The 23,311-nt window shown below is 36.1% G+C and overlaps 1 protein-coding gene across 2 annotated transcripts in view; it reads left to right on the plus strand.

The window, feature by feature from the left end:
- onecut2 (one cut homeobox 2) overlaps nt 1-23,311 on the plus strand; it is a 45,184-nt gene that overhangs the window by 3,816 nt on the left and 18,057 nt on the right. Inside the window, exon 2 of one of the 2 annotated variants that reach the window (XM_028802530.2) lies at nt 7,115-7,162. The exons of the other annotated variant lie outside the window; for it this stretch is intronic. Within the exon in view, the coding sequence (XP_028658363.1) occupies nt 7,115-7,162 (48 nt within the window). The remainder of the gene's footprint in view (nt 1-7,114; nt 7,163-23,311) is intronic. 2 annotated transcript variants of the gene reach the window in all.

A 23,311-nucleotide genomic window follows, 5' to 3' on the forward strand; every position in this document is an offset into this window, starting at 1 on the left:
GAGGAATGGGCTTTTGTTCCTTCTGCATCATAAATCATTTATATTCCTCATTGAGAAAAAAAAAATGCAATAATAAACCGCGACATTTATTGCCTGTGTTACTCCCAGCGTTTAATAAATGGTTAATTGTAGAACCAGGCTAAATATTTGCCTTTGAAACGTCTTATTCCGAAAAGAGTAATAATTTTCTTTTTCTTTCACTGTTTGGAAAAGGAAACAGCAACGCATCCACGCAGAATGTGAGTTTATATTCAGCTCCTTCTCACCTGGATAAACTAATCAATTTACCGATTTATCATGATTAAGAAGGGTTAATTTGCACATTGCCCTGCTACATTAAACAAACCAGAACATCGCTTCTTTTTTATGGCGCCGTTACCGTGCCGTACTGTAGACATAATATACCGTTTATCTATAAGGTGATTCAATTACGACGTGATGTCTACATTCAATAAATCCCCGTGTATTGGACGCGATTTTTCATACATAGATTAATTGTATCAACTGATAGACGTCGTTTATTTTTAATTTCACCTTAGAAATAAGCTCGTTGACACTTGTCGTTAAAGGGTGTTTCTCTCCAGCACTTTACGAGAACAAGAAACCAAACAAAAAAGTATATGACAATCTACGCCATAATTTTATTTATTTTTATTTTACATATTTAAGAGTTGCCAGCTTGTTGAAATCGATCGTGGAGCCTTAAACGTGTCTACAGCCACGCATTAAAACTATTTACTTGTTAATCGCTACAAACCTTAAACAAATGCGGCGAATTAAGTACATTCAATTGTAAAAATGTCCGAATAATTAAATTCGCATGCTGTTGACTAATCCTTTCATTTTAAGCCCACCAAATAACATCGGGTGACCCGAGTTGCTGGACATTCCTGTATGAATGGTGCTAAACAGGCAAACTCAGTGCCTCAGCGTTATACCCGTCGTCAGCCACTTACTGCTGGCTGTTAGAATAAGTTAAATTAATAATTAAAGAGCCCTACCTTGTTAGCCCCTGCCTGTAGTATTCCCAAGTGAAAGAATAACACCTTCCAAATATGCATTAATGTGAGATCCCTAAGAGCATTGAGGCCAGGAAGGAAAAAAAAAATGAAAACACTGGAATAGAACCCAATAAGCATAAAAAAAAAGAAAAAAAAGGCTCTCTCGTTTATTTTTATTCCAATCTTTCAATCGGTGGTTATGTCACTTTCTAAAACAAATGTGTGTATATGGATGTGGATCGATGCGGATAATCTCTTGAAGATTAAAAGGGCATTAATGCTGGCAACAATAACATAAACGTGTGGACCCAGTTCTCATTGATCTGGAACCTGATCCTGGCTGCTTCCAGTAAGGAGTGCGATGGCACTCCTTTCCCAGCACCCGGCTCAACAACCGTCGTGCCCTCCGTCTCATAGTAAGATAATAAAGCAGAAAGAACGCATCAGCCTGACCCCAGACAGGCTAAAGAGTTGACGTTTAGAGAGCGGATTTGAGTAAGAAGCAGCAGATAATAAATAGTAAGTAAAAATACCAACATGGAGGAATCATCAGAAAATAACCTGCACTGCACTAAAGAGGAGAACAAACAGCGGCATCCAGCAACGGACTACAGTGTAGTGAATCTTATCTCAAATAGCAAAGCAGCAAAGCAGAAGCAAAATGCTCGTAGTGTGCCTGAACAAAGGGCCAACACCTCTGGCCTGCCGGTGCTCAGAGTAAGGAGCAGAGACGGCCAAGCGAGAGGAATGGAGAGCCCCGGCGTGCTTGTACTGTAATCGTCTTCCACAGTGGCACTGCCACCCCACAGAGCAACACCGTAAGGAGTGCCAGCTCTCATTAATGTTTAGTTTTTTTCCATTAAAACGTGGGTTCATAAAAACACTGTGGCAGTTACATACATAAATATGGATTAGATTGTCTGTTCCATTTGAATAAAAAATTTGACAGACATCTGCTAAATTAAGATGATTGCACCCATTTACTGAAAAATGAAATGCATCTAATTTCAATTATTTCTTTTTCTGCTGTCTGGTCTTTACAAAAATAATAATCAATTTTGAAAAAATCCCTTTTTTGTCTGTATGTGGTTTCAATTAGAATACAAATACTAACAGAGTAATGATTTGCATAAATTAACTGGTGTTTTTACTATTGCCATAACTACTACCAAACCTCTAATGATAGTGACAATTATTACTTTATATGTATGACTGTAATAAGACACTATTAAAAATGAAAGATCATGATGTATATTATGGCTAACATTATAGAGCTTCCTATTTCTGTTAATATCAATAAGCAATACTAATTATATCAATGACTTGTCATTTTAGTTTAGAGTGGCACAGAGGCTAAAACCGCTGCCTCATAGCTCCAGGGGCCGTGGGCTCACTGCTCGTCCCAGTAACTGTGCAGACCTAGCAGGTTCCACCCTGTCTGTGTGGGTTTGGTCTGTGGAGTTTGGTTTCCTCATACCTTTCAAAAACGCGTCCGTGAAATCAATTGGTGGCACTAAACTGGCCTGCTGTTTGTCGGTGTCAGTGTGTGACGTGACGGATATGAGACATTCACCTCCTCCAGGTTGGTTCCTGCCTTGTACCATTTCTACCAGATAGGCTTCACATCCCTTGCGACTCCCTGTCTCATTTAAAAAGGTGGTTCACGTCTGTGAACATTGGATTAATGCCTCACTTTATAAAATGTATAAATTAAACACAACAATAATAATTTGATTTCACCTACATTTTTATTAGTTTAGTATTATCGATTATATAACAAATGCACCACTGTTAAGTTCCTAAGTTATATGTTAAAGATATATATTTAATACCATGTTTTTTATTTATATAAGGAGATTTATCAAAAGTATATGCTGAATATACTAGACTATTATATAAATCTTCCCAATTCATTGCAATACTACAATGTCTTTACATCTGCTACTGCTCTTATGGTTAGGAAAGATACGAACGACAAGGACATGTTTAATAGTCTGAATAAGTATTATAATTAATAGCGCTAAATGACTACTGAGCATTCCCCAGCTGGAAGTTTCACCTAAATGGTGTGTAAAATAGATTCCCTTACATACTCTCAGGTTTAGGACAATTAGAGATCCCTTAATGAATATATGCTATATAAAACCATTAATTATAATTGTTTTTACCGTAATGCTTCTACGACTTTTCTCCTCCATTGGGAAACATAATCTTTGTAATCTCATATGCTCATGTGAAGGCTTAAATGTTCTCGTGTTATGTATCTCATAATGGTAAAGGTGAAAATTATATTTGAAATATCTCAGCCTGCCATCTCATTCATTTCTACAGAACATTTAGAAGAATAATAACTCAATTACTGGTATTGTGCTTTTTCAAAATACATTAATAAACTGCACAATAAGACATAACTGTTCTGGGAAGAAAGGAACATTTTTAACAATAAAGATGAAAGTCATTTCAGAGCTACATGTTTAGAGTTGTCATTTGAGCTTTTTGGCTATCCGATACCAATATTTGCACAATTACAAAATTCTTTCTATTGCATATTTAAGGATAAAATTAAAATGACCTGAATTAAAATAAGAGTAAGGCAGAGGAGGGGATAAGCAAAGCAAGTAAAACCTTTAAAAATGGAATATATAGAACTGCTCAGCATTTTTAGCTCATAACTCTAGATTGCAATACACTGTTACTTATATATATGTTTGTAAATCAGGCTTATGCTTCAGAACAAGAGGTAAAGGTAAAAGAAAAAGATACCAAGCCCTCTATAAATACGTACACAAAACATGGACTCGATTCTGCAGCAGCTTTTAGAAGAATTGCTGATAGAAACTTTCATTTTCTTGCTCTTATTTTTATAATAAAAAATATATTAACGTATATCAAACTTTCTAATGCGAGGAGTCAATATACACCAGGTACTACAGAATTGACTATTTATAAATAAAACTCGAAACCTAAATTTAATAATACGTAACTCTGCTGGAATATATATTTAACTCCAGCTTCTATTTTTCCCTCAAAAGTGCTATCTCTCGATTGGTATCATTGTACAGTGCCTGAAAAAAAAAGATTTCATTACACTTTTATTTTTTCACAAAGCCTTTAGTACAAAAATGATAATCTGCTGCATTAAGAAAACAAAGATACAAACAAAAAGGTAAAAGATGGCATTGTCAACAAAAAAACTACATTTTAACCCCCCCCCCCCCTTAAGATGTGTGATTTTATATATTTGTAAATGACAAAGTTTCTAAGACTGTCTCTTTCAAAGTGGTATAATTATCAAAAGGAAATTCAATCTGTAACCAGTTCATCTTGTTTGGTGGAGTAAAAAAACTGACCAAGAGAAAGTAATGGAGTCCAGTTAGTGCAGCATGACTCTGTGTGCGTGTGTGATAGGTGTAGGCCGTGGTCAAAACCTTTTTAATGTAGGGGGATGAAATGCAAACTTCATTGTTTAATTGAAGGCAAAACATAAAATGGTGGTGTTTGCAAAAGGAATCGTGCTACATCACACATATACACATAGGAATATGAGCCCTTTCTGGTTCCCAAAAGAACCATCCACATAACAAAAAACAATCTACAAAGAGTATTTTATTTTGATCAATAACAGGCTGCATAAATAGCCATGAATATTTGACAGATTTGTGAAATACCAACAGGCTCCTGTTTTTAAAAGGACTCTTGACTGCATATTATGACACAAGCTAAGTTCACATTTTCTAGATCCGTCAGTACCCGGCTGTATAGCCTAATATATGTTAAAGATTTCTGTTTTGTCCATATATTAGCCTAAAGAGCAAATTTCATATGAAGAGAACCTTTCCCAGAATGACAAGGTTCTTTGTCAAACAATGGCTCTATGAGCAACCGCACAACCCAGCAATGTGCCACTTTAGAACCATTGCTTTGAAAATTATAGATAGACAGACAGACAGACAGACAGACAGACAGACAGACAGACAGACAGACAGACAGACAGACAGATAGATAGATAGATAGATAGATAGATAGATAGATAGATAGATAGATAGATATGTTTAAGTATTCTTATTCTTATATAAGGATGTGTATATGTGCATGTACTGTATTTGTCTATTTTACCTGCAACTCTACCTATAGCCTGTGGTGACTTGTCAATTTGCAATAATCTATATTGCTAGGCAGAGAACATGCTCATAATATCCATGAAAATAACTGTATATCATATTAGTAGTAGTTGTTGTAGAAGAAGTTGTTGTGTTGTGACATGCACAGAGTACAGTGAAGTTGTTACTTGTAAGTCAGACTATCATACAACATGCCACTTTCAGTATCGGTTGTTATAAAATAAAAATTGCCCATCATGGGCTCAATTAATCCAGAGCTCAACATGCAGAAAAAAAATTTGCTTCATTAACTTATATTTTCTGTATTGTTATTGTGTTATTTAAACTGTATTTGAAGACAGTCACATGTATGTCACTACATGTTTTGAGTTTATGCAGTACATTGATTATCGACATTTTTAAGTACAACGTTTGTTCTTAGTAGACAAAATTTGCATTGGTTGCAGTGTATTAACTTTTGAACTTCTTGTTAGCTGAAATGTAACTGTGTTTTGTGAAACATTTTAGTGAAAAGAGTCAACCTTATCTCTTCTTTTCCCACAGTTGTTGCTTGGAACTTTTAATTAGTCAAGTGATCAGTTAGTAAAAATGGTTTTCTTAGGTGCATGTTTTTAGCTATTTGCTTTGCATTAAGTGAAATGAAGAGTAGCAGGATTATGTGTGTAAAGTGTTCTCTTGAAGTTTCCCCACCTATCGAGAGTACATGAATCTATAAATCAAGCTTGAATATTGTAAGCAGTGTTACTAAAATGATTTTATTCTGGATAGCAGGTAATACATATTAAAATTTGTGTAAAAGCAAGCATTTTAAAAATAATTTTCTGTCTCCATAACAGAAAGCAATTTAAATATTACTTGAAGAGCTTCATTAACCGTGCCACATAGCCCACAGTATTGTATGACACAGCAGAAGATGCTGAATGTTAATAAATATTCTTGTAAATCGTTTAATATATTACATTATTTTATGAACGATAATGTTTCCTCAATCAAAATTAATAATGTCTCAAAGCCTGACACAAAGAAAAGAAAACACAACATGTCCATCTCAGTATCCAGCACAGTTAGAAAATCTCTGTAAAAGCTCATTTTTACTGACCTAATTAGCAGATATTATCATCGCAGCCAGTCTTGTAAACATGAAGAGGACTATGAATTAAGCACACAGGGCACTTGTTGTACAGTATTAACTGAACATGACTGTAATAAAACCGTTGCACTGGTGTCGATTATTAAGGCCATGGGAATTTCAGATTAAATCAAAGGATCACAGCTTCAAAAAGAGCAATGAATTAAGACTTTTTGCTGGGATTTGTAAAATAATGTTGCCAGCTTTAAAGCAAGCATTTCATTTAGCTGCTAAAGAAGAACATATTTTTCTTTGTTCCCTTGAGTTTAAAAAAATTAAAATTCAACTCCCTCTACGTTTGATCTGTTAAAAAAGTGTTCAAATGTATTTCTTCAAGGCTTTACTGAGATCATTGGTCATCCACAATGTCAACAGAAACGTACAGCTTTCTGGCTGTCAAGCTCGGCCTCGATGAGAAGCATGCCTTTTGTGCCATATTGAACAGGCGGGGGAAAAAAATGTTAAATTAGTACATAAAGCAGCTACTAATTTATCCTAAAACTTCCTTCTACAGTTTAGAAAGAGCTGATCTGGTAAGTAGAGCTTACAGTAGCTGACATCTGAGCAGATGAACATTTTAGAAAAGACTCAGGTTAGGAAACGGTAGAAATGAACTCCTGAAATGGTTGCTTTTAAAAGTAAATACACTGCTTTAGCTGGTTTGTTCCTATCTTTCTTTGAAACATTTATCCTTTTTGTTAATATTATTCTAAATGTTTTTATGCAATTCTTTGGAATGATTATTCCTATCACCTTCAAAGTGAGCTTGTAATGTTTCCTGTGTAGAAACTTATTCTTGTAGTCATCAGCATTTATGTTTCCTTGTTTTTAATTATGTATTTTGCCTCTGCTGTCTCCACCAGGAGGTTTCTGTAAACAAGACGAGGCATCTCAACGACTTATGTTTCCTGGTAAACCATTTTATTTTTACATTTCTTTCACATTTTCACCGCCAAACCTGCACTACTGCATTTTTATTTAAATGTGCACTGTCATTTTCAAGAAAGTTACATACCAGTAGTGTTTATACAGTAGATATTAGACAGAAATGGTGATACTGCATACTATATGAAATTAATGATGAAGATAGTAAATAACATGTTTACCAAAAATAAAAGGAAAAGTTAACTGTACTGTATGTGATCACTATGAATTATTTCAAATTTTCTCACTGAAAATGAACTTACTATGTCTGTCAGTTAGTGCTTATTAAATGAAGCCATATATGACATCTATATACTTGTACTGTATATACATTTCAAATGCCTTACTTTAAAATATAGATTTTTTAAAATATTTTTTTTATTCATGCTATTCCTTAAGCAAGCCAACTATAACAGTCTATTATTAATAAATAACAGGGAGCATATTAAACAGCAGCAGCAAGCTGCAGATTATTATAATAATGGTGCAGTTTTGGAAAATGTGTCTAATGCACTTACAACTTATATTTTAAAAAATTCCTTTAGGACCCGATACACTAGTAATACTACAGTATATTCGACAATCAAACATTGTGTACCTCTTAGTAATGATTACATTTGATTTAAATCAGGGTTTTTAGTAAAATGTAAGGGCAATACTTTAAAGCAATTAAATCTAAGTCTTATTCAAATCTTGTTAATCTCCATTGCATTATTAATGCAGGGATTACTAACATTAAACTATATAATACATGTTTTCAACTTGAAAAAAATTGTATTCATTTAAATTTCAATGCACACAGAATAATTCTTTAAACTGTATTGTTATAGACAGTGTATGGTATTTTTTGTTCAGAGTATTCCTTAATTCAGAAATGATCTCTTGTGTTCTGTCATAGCTTTTAAATGTGGTATTATTTCCATGAGATTGCACTAGCAGGTTAAAGATAATGAGGTGATGTTTGCTGGAGTACAGCCCAGTTCTCTCTAGAACATGGGCACCATTGTTACTGAAAGACAATTTAAGGTCAAACACGTCTTTATCACAATAGGCTGCTTATCTACCTGCGTGGACACCCAATCTTTCAAGTTTATGACATTAATTTACAAAACTGAATAGACATTTTATATTGCATTTCTTTTTTTTTATTATATCTATATTTGCATGCATGAAAAATGTTATTAATGTAGTTTGGAATGCAGTGTTGTTGTTTTTTTTTTTTCTCCTGAATCCATTTGTAACTGATAAATGTATTTTCTGTTGTCACAACAAATCGAGTGGGGGGTTGCCTGAATCAACCATGAAGAAAATGGGGGATGGTGAAGTATTATGTGAATGTAAATTGTAAAGGTTAGAAAGGTCAGAGGATAAGCATAATGCTGCTCCTGCAAGATTTCAATGAATATGTCTACATTTAAGAGGTATAAGGAAGGTCTAGTGCAGCATGATCAGCTCACAATCAGTGTAAGTAAATATAGTAGGATGAGTACAAAAATAATATTTAGGTACTCTAGTCATTTTAGGAAAAAAAGAAAGAAAGAAAGAAAGAAAGAAAGAAAGAAAGAAAGAAAGAAAGAAAGAAAGAAAGAAAGAAAGAAAGATGAGCATGCCAATATCTTCTCAAAACCTCACATTTTTATTTACTAATAAGCCAGTTTACTGTGTAGCAGTACAGTATTTGCTTTCAGGATGGGGGGGGGGGGGGGGGGGGGGGTGCAGAAAACTAAAAAGACAGACAGACAGACAGACAGACAGACAGATAGATAGATAGATAGATAGATAGATAGATAGATAGATAGATAGATAGATAGATAGATAGATAGATAGTGAGTTGCAGAGTACTTTATTATTGATGTGTGCTGTGCTTAACTGTACTGTGCATTGGTGGTGGGAAATGCTTGCCTGAGGAAGAATTTCCCACAATAAACACTCATTTTGTTTTTAAACTTGTGTCCAAGCCTGTGTGTTGGGTGTTTGGGGAGCTGGAGTGCCACCTGTCGTACATGATAGATAGATAGATAGATAGATAGATAGATAGATAGATAGATAGATAGATAGATAGATAGATAGATAGATAGATAGATTTAATTATGTTCAAGTATTATTAGCAATTATATATGTACAGATTTGTCATATTCTTATGCTAATATATTCTTATGTACATATTCACAATAAATTATACTTCAGGAAATAAGTTAAAAGCAAACTCAGCTACCTGAAAGTATTATTTTAGTTCAGTGAATTGTGCTTCATTTTGCAGTCCTTCTTAAAAGACAACTTGTGCTTACCCATACAGTTCTAATGATCTTTTAAACATTTAAATTTTGTCTTTGTAAAATATCACTATTTATTTTTATAGTTATTTTGTGCACTTTTTTGCCATCTAAATCAATGTTATTTGCATCCATAGTAAACACTGGTCTTGAAGGGTGTTTTTTTACTCCTTGCTTTGCATTTCCACTTTTTAACCACTTTTTGATATTTATTTAAAGCAATTTACTGCCCTACTGTAGAATACGTTTTAGCAATTGCAATAATCATGAGAGTTGTAAAGTAGGCTAACATCCATCCATCCATTATCCAACCCGCTATATCCTAACTACAGGGTCACATGGGTCAGCTGGAGCCAATCCCAGCCAACACAGGGCGCAAGGCAGGAAACAAACCCCAGGCAGGGTGCCAGTAGGCTAACATTTTATGGTTAAATCCACATTTCATTAATGTTTTTTAAATAATTAATTACTGTTGGTGATTTTTTTAATGGTTCCTCTGAAGGTTGTTGCATGGCTTGGTTAATCTTATTTTAGCTCCTTTCCAGTGTATTTATTTAACTCTGTATTGATAACCATGGTATTGATAGGTTTTAAGGAGTTGCCCATTGCAGAAGTGTTTTTTGAATACAGGGAGTTGCACAGATGTTGTACAGCTGTGTTTAGGGGACCATTTCAGTGTAGGGCAGAAAATGTAGTTCAAAAATGTTGTGGGGTGCATGACACTATGTATGTGGTGTGCAACAAGGATGCAATATGGTTTATCACCCTCATCCAAGGACATGCAACCTCAGGCTCATGACAGATAAAGATGGCTTTTAAATGTGAGGAATGTACACCAGACAATGAAAGTGAAATTTCAGGAGAGAATATGGATGGATGGATACCAGCTGAGAAGACTTAAGTGGCACTCAGAGATGAATGCAGAGTAGTGTCAATATCCTATGTTATGCCAGCAGAGAAGCACTAGGTGCATATTGCTTTTATATTGTGTTTTTACAATTCCCTTTCTATCCTACATTGCATTTGTTTAGTATGCAGGCAGTGTTTTATTTATTTGTCAGTGTGAATAAGTAATGCTTCTTTTCCCTAGTTGCAGAGATCATGGAAAAAAGGCTTCATAAATACTGTAAGACCATAAGAGCATCACTCACATTATACAGTATATGAAGTACAGTATACTGTAGCTGTTTAGCTGTTGTGCATATTATACAGTGTATTAATAAGCACCTTGGCACTAGAACCTCAGCTTTTCCCACAAAGATTTCTATGCTGTTTGCACATTGTTAGTTTCATACTACTAATCAAATGTCATTAATTTACACTTTTCAGAAAAGAAAGATAAACCTTGGAATAGATTCTCTCTTATGTGTTTGATGTGAAGCCAGGGAAACCTATGGTATTGATTATATTGATTCCACCTTTCTATTTAAAGAGACCACAGAATTAAAGACCCGCATTTATGAGAGCTTCACTTCATTTTTTCTATGAATATGCTCCTTAAATATGGTTATTTGATTTAGTACTGTGTGGTAATTTAATAGTACAAAAATGAAATATAAACCCTGCTCAGTTTAACATAAATACACAATTCTTACTGAACCAAGCATTAGCTATTGTAATACAGTATATTATTCTTACATATACCTTCTATATACACCAATTGGCCAATTTAGGCCAATGGTATATTATATTATATTATATTATATTATATTATATTATATTATATTATATATTTGTACATCCTCTTTTCCAGTTTAGGATCACAGGGAGTTGGAACCAAGTTGGTCAGCTTTGGGCACAAAGAAGGAGCCAGCAATAGATGGAATGCCAGTTTATTGCAGGGTGCACTCACATAAAAACCCACACTTACTGTTTCTGTAACAATTTAAAATCACCAACTAACCTATAATATATTACATTATCTATCTGACTATCCAGCCATTTCCTAAACCCGAATATCCTGAGCAGGGTCACACGGGAAGCTGGAGCCTATCGCAGCAAATATCAGGTGCAAGGCAGGAACGACCCCTTGACAGCGTGACATTCCATCACAGGGTGATATTATATTATATTATATTATATTATATTATATTATATTATATTATATCATTTTCTAACCCACTTATTCCACACCAGGGTCTCAGGCGGTCCTGGAGCCTATCCCAGCAAACACAGGGTGCAAGGCAGAAATAAACCATGGACAAGGGGCCAGTACATCACAGGGCAAACACACTCACACCTGCAAACCAAATACACACTATGGCTAATTTACCTAACTTGCATATCTTTTTACTGTGGTAGAAACAGACATATTTTCATATTCACTCCCCAATAAAGGGCCAGTTTAGTGCTACCAGTCAAACTGACCAGCTTTTTTGGATGTTTAAAGAAAACAGAGGACCCAGAGGAATACCCACAGTGAACAGGCCAGCAAGTGAACCCAGGACTCTGGGGTTTTGTTTCACCAAGCTACTCATATTATATTATACACGTCCTCTGTGATGGCCTGGCACCCCTTCCAGAGATAGACCCTGTTTCGTACCCAGTGCTGCTATAATAGATTCCAGTTCTAACAACCCAGTAATGTAAGGAATAGGTTCAGAAAATATTCACTTCTCAATTCTGATATTTTGAATGGAAAATCTTGTCTTTTTATTTATTGCAAACTTTAGTCACCTATTTCACCGGTTTATGACAACAGATTCTTTCTGATTGTAGCCTGCATTGTGTCTGTTTTTAGCAATGAATCATAGATGAGACTCTTCTCCTAGGGGATTTTCAAAAAGAAATTACACATAGTGTAGCTTTATTAATTTTTGGTATTAATACCAACAGCAAAACCACTCTCAGGATTCAAGACTCTGAAAAGCAGCCAAGCAAGCTGGATGGATTCTGCATTGCCAGAAAAATCTATACCTACTAGAGCTCATGTAAATGAGATTTGCAGGCTTCGAGCTGGTGGCCAGACTGTTGATTTTTGACAAGATTCAGCTCATGAAAGCTGAGGCATCCTTTTGTATGTAGTGACAAAGCATTAGAGCAGATTCTGCTCCATTTAGAATAACAAAGCTCAGTAATAAGTAATAAATAATTAAAGAAACTCACTTTGCACCACAACTCTCTCAACATCTCCTACCCCCTTTCCTTAAGCAAATGCACTTTTACTATAAAATGCAGCCATCCACAGACAGGCTAGGCTGGTGTATGTGTTACATATTTTAAAAGATTACTAAGTGTAACGAATTAATAATCAAAGTAAATTTAAGTATGTGGATACTTAATTAGCGGCTTATACATTTTTTGAAGGTCCCAAACATAATATGGGTGTAAGTCTGTGCACTTATGTTGCAACAACAGCCAGTGGTTTTCATTGCTGCCAGTCTTCAGGAGTGTGCCATTATAAATATATTAAACCATACAAATTATACTGTCCATTCACTGAATTTCATACCTACTTGTGGTCTATCTGAAGTTTGCAAGGGTTTTCTAGGATTTTTAGCAGTTTTCCGTCCACATTTCAAAGAGATGGATGTTGAGTTAACTGGAAAATTTAAATTAGTCCTGTGTGGTGTGTGTGTATGTGTGTGTGTAGAAGGGACCCTTCAATGGGCATGTTTATTGTCTAAGGGCAGTTCTTTCCAAGCAACCAATTGTGCAGGGGGTATTTACTGACCATCTGTAATCTTGAATTAGATTAAGAGAGTTACAGTTTTAGAAGGTTATGCAAGCTTTCTTCAAATTATTTCCCCCAGGTCAGGTCAGGTTTGGGGAGAATGCACTGGTACAACGCATTGCCACACCCACTACACGACGAAACAGCTCGGGATCCTGGTTGGCAACCTCCCAGGCAGAGACGCGGTCCAGTCCCACCCTTCAGAAATTACCATCTATCTGCCGCAGCCAGGTGTTAAGTGGGCATCCCCTTGGAGGACCCTGCGAGCTGGATCACCCTTGGGGAATCGCGCCACATGGCCGTAGTGCCGTAACTGACGTTCCCTCACAATACAGGTAATGTGCCTCATTCATGACTCTGTGAGCAACCACTCATTCAACACAAAGTCAAACCAGCAGTACCCAAGGATTCTCCAAAAAGATACAATAGTGAAGGGATACTTTCCCCCAGGGATAAAACCAAAATAAATAAATAATAATTACCATTGAGAAGCCAGTTTGTTGAATGCATCCTGATGCTAATGGTTTCTTGTGGTCATCACAGCATGAGTGCACATCTCTAATCAGAACAGTATGGAGGTGTAGTGGTTAGCACTAGTGTCTCGCTGCTCTAAGAACCACAGCTTCCTTCCTAGACATTGCACTGTTTATGTGGTGTTTGAACATTCTCCTCATATTCACATGGATTTCTCTTGTTACTCTAGCAGTTGTGCATGCTAGGTTGACTGGCCACTGTGAGTTTTTTTCACTATTGTAACATTTTGCTGATAATTTTTATGAGCAAAGCTATCTTCTTTATGGTAATCAGTGTTGGATTTCTTTTGCATACTTTTTTATGATCCTTATGAAATTTAAAAGGATGGAGTACAGCATTCAGTGTTCAAGTTATGGACAAAAAAAAAACCACTTTCGATTACATTACAAAAGTTTTAGCTAGTATTTCAGACCTTTCTGATTGTGTTTCTTGAGTGTAATGTTTGCTTTGTGTTTTTATTTGTTTGTCCAGTCTAGCTGCCTTCTGGTTATGACTGCTGGGCCATTTTCCATGACTTCCCAATCACTCACTTTCTCTGTTCTCCTGGTCCACTTCTCTATAGCCATTCTGCTTCAGCCACGTTAATGAGAATGCTTATCAATACATTAGTTCAGTGTTTTAGTGTTATACTTTCTAAAAGCACTTTTTCAGGTAGACATCTACAGTCAGGCATTTCAATGCTGTGATGTATACTGTCTCAGACATCTGATTGTGACGCCATCATCTCTTAATTGTGAAAATGTTGCTCAGGGATAAGCTTTGAACTGAGCCTACATTTGGTGTTCATTTTTGTTTTATGGAATGCATTTCGTGTTTTGTATTAGGTTTATTAGATGTTAGATTTTGCTTGACTTTTCACTTTGTTTCTGAATTGTGTTTTTGGTTATCACTTTGCCTTTTTGGTCTTTCCCAAGCTTGAATTAAACTGCAATGTATTCTGCAGCTCTATTATTGTTATCCTGTCCTTCAGCATAATTCCAGGAAGCCATTTACTAAGAAGGACCTGGCTCAAAAGCAAAATTTGATGTATCACTTAATAGGAAATATTTGGGTGTAAACAAGTTATGAGCTCTCTTCTACAATATTTCTAACATACTGTAATAGCAAGCAAGGTTTAGCACTCAGTACAAATTATTTTAAAGAGTTTGTTTTTCACTTATGAGAGTACAAGAACAACAAAGTGAAAAATAAGAACATTGTTCAGGAATCTGATTAGATTGTATTTATATTTACGTCAATATCTTGTCCAATTGTTCCTTGAAGAATGGTAGGGAATTCACTACAAAAGACAGGATTATCCCCACTGCCTGTTTTGAACTATGTGCCTCAAATGTGCATATCATTATTGGCCTTCTGCATTTACGTTGGTAATGCCTTTAAGAATTCTAAATACTCCGATCAAGTTTCCACAAAATCTTTATTACCAAAGGTTGAGGAAAATTAGTTCCCTTAAACTCATTAGTCTGAAGAGCATTCAGTTATCATGGCAGACATTCAGTTTGAAGACATGGCTGTTGTTTTGCAAGTGAAGCTTGGTAGCATCAAAAATGTCTTTGCTGGAGAGTATAATAAAACAGATTTATTAATTGAGAATATTGTAATTTCAGTAAATGTGTATAAAATTAAATAACAATTATTGGAATAGTGATACTTTAGCTGTTTCTACATTTAACATTTTTCAAAGTTAGAATTAAGAAGTTAGAAGTAGTTAGTAGTAGTAGTATTAGCACAACTCTCCATCCATTTACAAGCCACAAAAAACCCTAACCACCCCTTTCAATCCTCATTAATCTCAAATGTTTGTATTTCCAGAAGGTTGGTCCAATCCAAAGAGTTGAACCAAAGATACTGAACTTTCCAACTGTAAAAAAATGAAATGCTATCTAGTCTGCCAAACTTCAAATTAGGACAACACCAGCTCTCAGGTCTACAGAAGGCAAAGTTTGATTACTAAGTTACGGAATAAGCCACTATGGGTGTTATGAGCAAAACCAATTTCAGTTACAATGTAAACATTAATATTTATAATCATCATGCCAATTCTGGTGCTCCAGAAATCACCTTTAAGTTTGAGATCATTGCTGCTCCAATGCAACCAAGAAAACAGATCTCAAAAGAATTAAAAAGTTAAAATACAGAGGAATCACAAAGAGTATTTGCAGTTTTTTCCACCAGGTTATAGTGCAAAAGTAAGTTCAATAATTTAAAACTACACAATTAAAATTGGCATAATGTATTGGCCTACTATATATATAGATATATAGATATATCAGGGCTGGGCAAGTTAACGTGTTATTATCGCGTTAACACATTAATTAATTAATACAAACAATTATTTTATCACGCATTAACACAGTTTTTGTTATTATTGTTATTATTTTGAAAGCCTCATTCGCGCTAGCGATCGATAGAGATCAGTGATCTTCTTGTTACAATGCTTTTTGATACGCTTTTGCTAGAAGGAAAGTTAGCTTTGTTGATTTGACCTCGATTCCTTACATGAGAAGCAAAGAGCAAACAGCTTCTATAATGGCATGTGGAGAGATACCTAAGTGAATGCTCAAAGCAAAATAATCCGTGGATGACTTTTTTTCATATTATCGCTGAATCGGACTCTGATTTGTCGAACTCCAATTTTGATGCAAGTGATCTGGAGATGGAGATCGAAAATGAAAGTAAGGTACCGGCATCAGCTGATCGGTCCCCAGTTGATCATGGTGCTGAACACGTTCGTGTAGCTGATGCACCTATGGCAACGTTTGTGTGGGAGGACAGACACTTACGATGACAGGAGGTACAAACCATATTGTGTGTGACTGCAACTGGCAACCCCGCGCACCTGTCTCACAAAGACAGCCAGGCACCAAGCCCACTGTGCATTCCTGCTGACCGTCGAGCCGTCCCCCACACAGCCACTGCTGCTACAAACTGCAAACAGGTGCCAACAGCAGGCACAACAGGCAGCACAGACTTTTTTATGTTGATTTATGTGTGAAACCATTGCTTTGTGTGCTTTTCAGAAAAAAGCATTTTTTTGGAAAAAGTATTAGCCATCAAAGAGTTTCTACTGAACATAGACTGTTTATGCTGCTCCCTGATAAAAGAAAATGTTTCTGCTGGTATCTGTCAGTTAAAAAAGAAAACAGATTTAGAAATGTTAACTTGCTGTTGCTCGGAAGGTGCCTGTTATAATGTTGTGATCGTGGCTCTGGACTGTGAGGGTAACTTGTTTTTCTATAAGAAACTAGATAAAATGTTAATGCCCTGGCAGTGGCAAATAGATTTGGTTTTATATTTGATTTGATTACATTAATGTTTAAGTTGAGGTTTACAAAAAATATTTTAACTGCTGCTATGTAAAGAGAGTACTGCTGTTAAAAAACACCTTATTTGTTTAAAGTGTTTGCAAACCAAATACACACAATATACTACTTTTGAGTTTATTATTGAATTTTGCACATAACAATGTGATTGTTTGGGATTAATCACGATTAATCGCAGACAATCGTGTGATTAATCACGATTAAAAATTTTAATCATTGTCCAGCACTAATATATATATACATATATATGTTTTAGAATTCTACCTATCTTATAACTGATAAAGTAGATTAGACTTACTGGCAACTAAATACGTACATGTACATGTGAAATAGGCACCTAATAAAATATCAAAAGAGGAAACTTTTGTGCCATGGAGATAAGATGGAAGAGCCAACAGAATTAAAAGCATAATATTTACAAAATTAACACAAATTGTGCTTAATGTGCCTGTCAGGTCAGGAGTTGAAAGAGGAGTAAAGCAAATTTAATGGTGACTAAAATATAGATAGATAGATAGATAGATAGATAGATAGATAGATAGATAGATAGATAGATAGATAGATAGATAGATAGATAGATAGATAGATAGATAGATAGATAGATAGATAGATAGATAGATAGATAGATAGATAGATAGATAGATATGCTTTCCATCGAGAGTGTGCTCACGTATGGACTGTGTGTGTGGTACGGCAGGAGAGAGCTCCACAGGGTCGTCAGGACAGCGGAGAGAACAATTGGCTGTACCCCCCCCACTCCGAAACAAATCTACACCGCCCAATACCGCAAAAAAGCAATAGACATTACACAGGATTCATCACATCCCGGTCTTTGCCTCTTCCAGCTTTGCCATCGGGTAAGAGATACAGGGCAATGAAAACCAGGAGACAAACCACCTTAAAAACAGCTTTTATCCAAAAGCAATCATGGCCCTGAACTCAGAATAAAACTGATCTATATCATTCTCCCAAAGTGCAATATAGACTTTAAGTGCAATTTGTATATTTTGTAAAGTACTTTTATTACTATTCAGTTTGTTATTATTTTCTCTCTTCTTGTCTTTTTAACTCTTATGCCTCACACTGAGTCGAATGCACCTTCAATTTCGTTGTTCCTTTGTAAAAGTGACAATGACAATAAAAATCTATCTATCTATCTATCTATCTATCTATCTATCTATCTATCTATCTATCTATCTATCTATCTATCTATCTATCTATCTATCTATCTATCTATCTATCTATCTATCTATCTATTGGCTTAGAGAATATATCCAAAACTTCCATTATCAGTGTTATTTAGGTGGCATGTCAAACAGTAACTAAATAAGCGTAACATTAATCAAGGACAGTTTATCTTTATGAGATAAAAGGGAAGAGAATAGAGACAGAATTAATTATGGGCAAGATATTCATACTTTTAAACAATCAAACAAATGCATGTGTTCTGCTTAACATAACTGCCTAAACTATATAATTGCAAGTGAGGAAATATCAATAATGCAAATCTGGTAAAGAAAATGTTAGAAATTTGGTAGAAACATTATTATTTTACTTCCTGAATGCTATTAACTATCATTTCTTTGATGCTGTAATTGCATCACCATTTTGTGTCTTTGTTTTTCTAAGAGCATCACTATTTTGTGTAGCTGTTGTCATGGCTGCAACCATTTTTAGTGTCTGGTGTCCATAATCCTGTGCTGTTTTCTAGATGAACATGTCATGTGACCCATGACATCATAGTAGCCATGGTGTATGAGATGGTGTATGAGCAAGCACCCGAAATTTGTAAAAACACAGTGAAGGCTTTGTGAGAGACTAGTGTTCACACAAATTAAAAACTATTTAGGGGGAAAAAAGTTCGATTAAGAGTTAATCATAAATGACTTAATAATAATAATTTGTGTAAGAAATTTAGACAACCCTTTTGGTAGACCACTAAAAGAAAACATTTGCTCACCTCTACCACTTGTAAAATTAATATTTAGTTCAACTGGACATATATTTTGTCCATTTCAAAGAATATAGGGAATAGCCTACTTGGATGTTAAACATACATATAAACTCAGTTTTTGTTATTTGTGGTTTTTACATTCCTGAAAAACCCTACAGATATGGAAACCACAGATACTAAAACATTGATCCTATAGGACAAATGGGGTTAGGTTCCGGTAGGGGGGTAGACAGGGTTGGGCAGACGCACTGACCCTCCACTCTCTCCCCTCAAAAGCTCAGTAATTGTCCTTCTGCAAGTTCATCTACGGAAACTTTGCCACAACTTTCACTTCCTCTATAGTCAAGTTCAATATCTTCTAGGTGCTCCACAAGAAGCTGTGATCAACTGCAGCAGTTGATCCAAGGACCTCACTAAACCATCCAGTTGGTAGTAGCAACAAGCAGCAACTACAAAGGGGAGAGACTTAATCAGTGAGAGTTTATGACCTGCACTTACTGGGAATTTCTCATTCCAGGAGAACAATTATAAGCCTTGTTCTCATCATGATGGGATCTAACAGCTTACCGACGCCTTTCAGCACCAGACAGACACACATTAATCCATGCAGTGTAACATGCGTGAAGCCCCAGATATCTAAGGGCATGAGACCTGTTATTGCTCAATCTCATGTTTCGCTGCTATGTGATAGGCCTTTTACAATTTTTTCTGCTGTAAACGGCAGGAGTAGACCACGGGTGTCATGAAATGAGTTACACTTTTGTAATAGTGTATAAGCAAATGCACAAGATGGGAATATACGAATAGCCAAGACTTACTGTGAAAGAAATTCAAAAAAGCTTTTAGTTTTGTAAGAAATGGTCATCTTTAAGGACATTTTAGTTTTAACTCTATGCCTGTTACTGGACAGGCGTCCCAAAAGATAGGCAATGGCAAAAGAAGTTGGGTAGATTAAAATAAAAAGTGTATTGCTTAAGGGGCAGCACGGTGGCGCAGTGGGTAGCACTGCTGCCTCACAGTTGGGTGATCTGGGGACCTGGGTTCGCTTCCCGGGTCCTCCCTGCGTGGTGTTTGCATGTTCTCCCCATGTCTGCGTGGGTTTCCTCCGGGCGCTCCGGTTTCCTCCCACAGTCCAAAGACATGCAGGTTAGGTGGATTGGCGATTCTAAATTGGCCCTAGTGTGTGTTTGGTGTGTGAGTGTGTTTGTGTGTGTCCTGTGGTGGGTTGGCACCCTGCCTGGGATTGGTTCCTGCCTTGTGCCCTGTGTTGGCTGGGATTGGCTCCAGCAGACCCCTGTGACCCTGTGTTCGGATTCAGCGGGTTGGAATGGATGGATGGATGTATTGCTTAAGATTACATTTTAGAATTACAGAAATATATACCATTACTAACTGATAAACTTGAAGGGATTAAATAAACCCTACTGATATAAGGACCCTTGAGCCAGTCTGGGTCTTAAAAGTACAATGTGTGCACATTATATAACGTCTAAACAGAACCTATAATTGAGTAGATTCCATTTCACATTTCTTGAAACAATTCTTATTCTCAGATGATCAAGCAGTTGGTTTTTATTCCAGCCCCACGTAATTAGAGATAAATCTTCTCAGTAGGATACATCTTGGATTTTCATGTATATCATGACAGCAACAAAAACAACTGCATTCTCAACACCAAACCCTCAGGGAAAATTCTGATTGAACTAACAGCATATCTGTTGTGAGCAAGTGTACGCAGGCAGTAAATTTATAGGGAAAGTGGTATGACCTTGTAGCCTAGCCATTGGGCTCAAAAGACTTCAGGTTAAACTCCCGGCAATGTCTTGTTTTTCATTCTGAGTAAATCATCCTGTAAGCGTTCAAACTTTAGAAAAAAAAGAGTCTAAAAATCATAGGACCAGCTTCCCTAAGACATTTATTCGTGTTACATCTCCTGCAGATGGAGATCCAGCTACACTATGAGAGCTCAGGCACTTTTGGGAGATTACTATGTGCATGGCCTGCACAATGAAATCTTCAACAATCAAAAAGAATACAAAATGAACATCAAACAATAAATACAAAATAACAATAATGTATCACATTTAAGCCTGCTGGTAGTAGAATAGATATGGCATGCTCAATAAACTAGCATCTGAAAAGGTCTTGGTAATAATTGAGTGTTTAACTGCAAACAAACAAAAAAAAAAAGACTGTGAGCTCATTAACTAATCCTTGAATTCTGCATGTCTTTGTAACCAATCTGTTACCTCTCACATCAAGTTCAAAGTCCCTTGATGAACTGTCTGAGTGCAGCAGCATTACTCTCTTATGCATCCCCCCATTTACACAAATCATGCAGATGAAACAGCAAGCCTGTTATTTTGAAATATGTCTGTTTGAGGGCTGTCAGCAGTGTACCTAGGTGCTAATGGCTTGCCATCAGCGCTGTAAGACACAGTAGTTTTTCACCTTCATTGGACTCTGGCTCACTGTAACCTGACGTATACGTCAAAACTGTTTGGCTAATGGTCGGGTATCACGTAAATCGTCACAGTAATTGTTTGTATGTTGGCCGACGTATAATATTATGAATGTAGTTATACAATCTAAAAAAAACATTGTGCATTTCTTTAACCGAATAACACTGATAACTTTAACATGTTGCATTATTATTATTTTTTCAATGTGTAAAGTATAAAGACAAGTGTAGCATTTATTTCACTACTTAGAAGTTCATCTCATGAGGTGGAGTAATAATGTGAACTTCCCTGTTTTCTGGTTTTCTTGAGTCACCATGTTTGCTGAGGTTCTTTCTTATGACTCATTAATCCACTCAAAATAAAGAAGAGAAACAGCAATACGATGAACAATATAAAAGATTTTAAAATGTCATTATGTTGCTGTTAGTGAAAAATAAAAGGCATGTGGAAAACAGAATTAGTGATTCATATAAAATACTTCAAGTATGTTGTAGTACCGCTATGGAATCTTGGGTAGTGGAAAAGTAAACATAAAAGATTTTGACTATGGCCATGGCGTCAGTGGGCAGCTTTCATTTTATTTTTTAATTTAGAAGTTGAGGTCAAAAGCACAATTTGGTGCAAAGCCAATTTGCAAATGTAACACAATATCATCCCATTTTGATTTGATGATTATTTCAGGCAGACAATTGCAATCAATGACTGTCATCAACTGATCTTTCATTTTTTCGGGTTTGGTATTCTCGATGAACATCATGTTGGCACCACTGTTGTCATTTCTCTCTTTTTGTGCAGCTTATTTTATTTTTGAAGATTGTGGCAGAGGTTTGTCCAGCAGCATTGAACAACTGTTGAGTTGAAGTATTGTAAATAGATGCCACCATCGTATATTGAGGTTATGTCAGTCTTGAATTAGATGCCAATTCTTGCTGGTAATGAAACACAGTATGTAAGGCCCTATACTAAGTTTTCGATTAAAAATGCAGACATTAGTCTCCATTTTCTTTTTTTCATCTACAGTTCCTTGGCTTTTTCAACTACTGAAAGAGGAGACTTTTGGAAACTCTCTCCAGAGCTGTATACTTTTGAAAGTACAGCCTCAGGATTGTGGTTGGGTGAAAACACAGTCTATAATCACACTCTGATTTGTTTGTACTTATTACGTGGCCCTTTCCTGATTGGATTCTGCTCATTGCAACATCTCATTCCTCGATTGGTCCCCCTTCATGGTAGAAAAACATAGGCAACATAAAAGACATAGATGAGTTGCTTTCTGTGGCGCTTGTTGCGTTGCTTACTTATATGTAACTAAATTGGATTTTGTACAGTGTGAATGCTGCATACATGTGGAAAAGGCAAATAATTTACTTATTGTTACTTACTGTATTTGCAATGAATCCTGTGCCCAGTAGCATTATCATCTCTTCAAAGATTGCTGGGTTCAGGTTAATATGTGTATGGGTTGCTACTAGAAGAGGTGTTGGTGAGGTCAGAGGGGGGCGCTTACCCTGTGGTCTGAATGTGGATCCCAATTCCCTAGTGCAGACACTGTGCTGTATAAATGGTGTCATCCTTGAGACATAAAACCGAGGTCCTGACTTGCTGTGGTCATAAAAGATCCCTGGGCATCCTTCATAAATAGTAGGATATATCCCAATGTCCAGGCTTAACTGCCCACCATGGCCTAATCATTCTGGCCCCTAATCACCCCCTGTCTCTGATTAGCTACATCTCTCTCACACCACTTCAACACCTAACTGATAATGTGTGGTGAGCGTACAGGCACAAAAATGGCTGCCGTTGCATCATCCAGGTGGATACTACACATTGGTGGTGGTTGAAGTGGCTGCCCACTCTCTGAAGCACCACTTTGAGTAGTGAGAAAAGCGCTACATGAATGTATTATTATTATTAATA

Source organism: Erpetoichthys calabaricus, chromosome 5 (assembly GCF_900747795.2).
Source record: "Erpetoichthys calabaricus chromosome 5, fErpCal1.3, whole genome shotgun sequence".
NCBI lineage: Eukaryota > Metazoa > Chordata > Cladistia > Polypteriformes > Polypteridae > Erpetoichthys > Erpetoichthys calabaricus.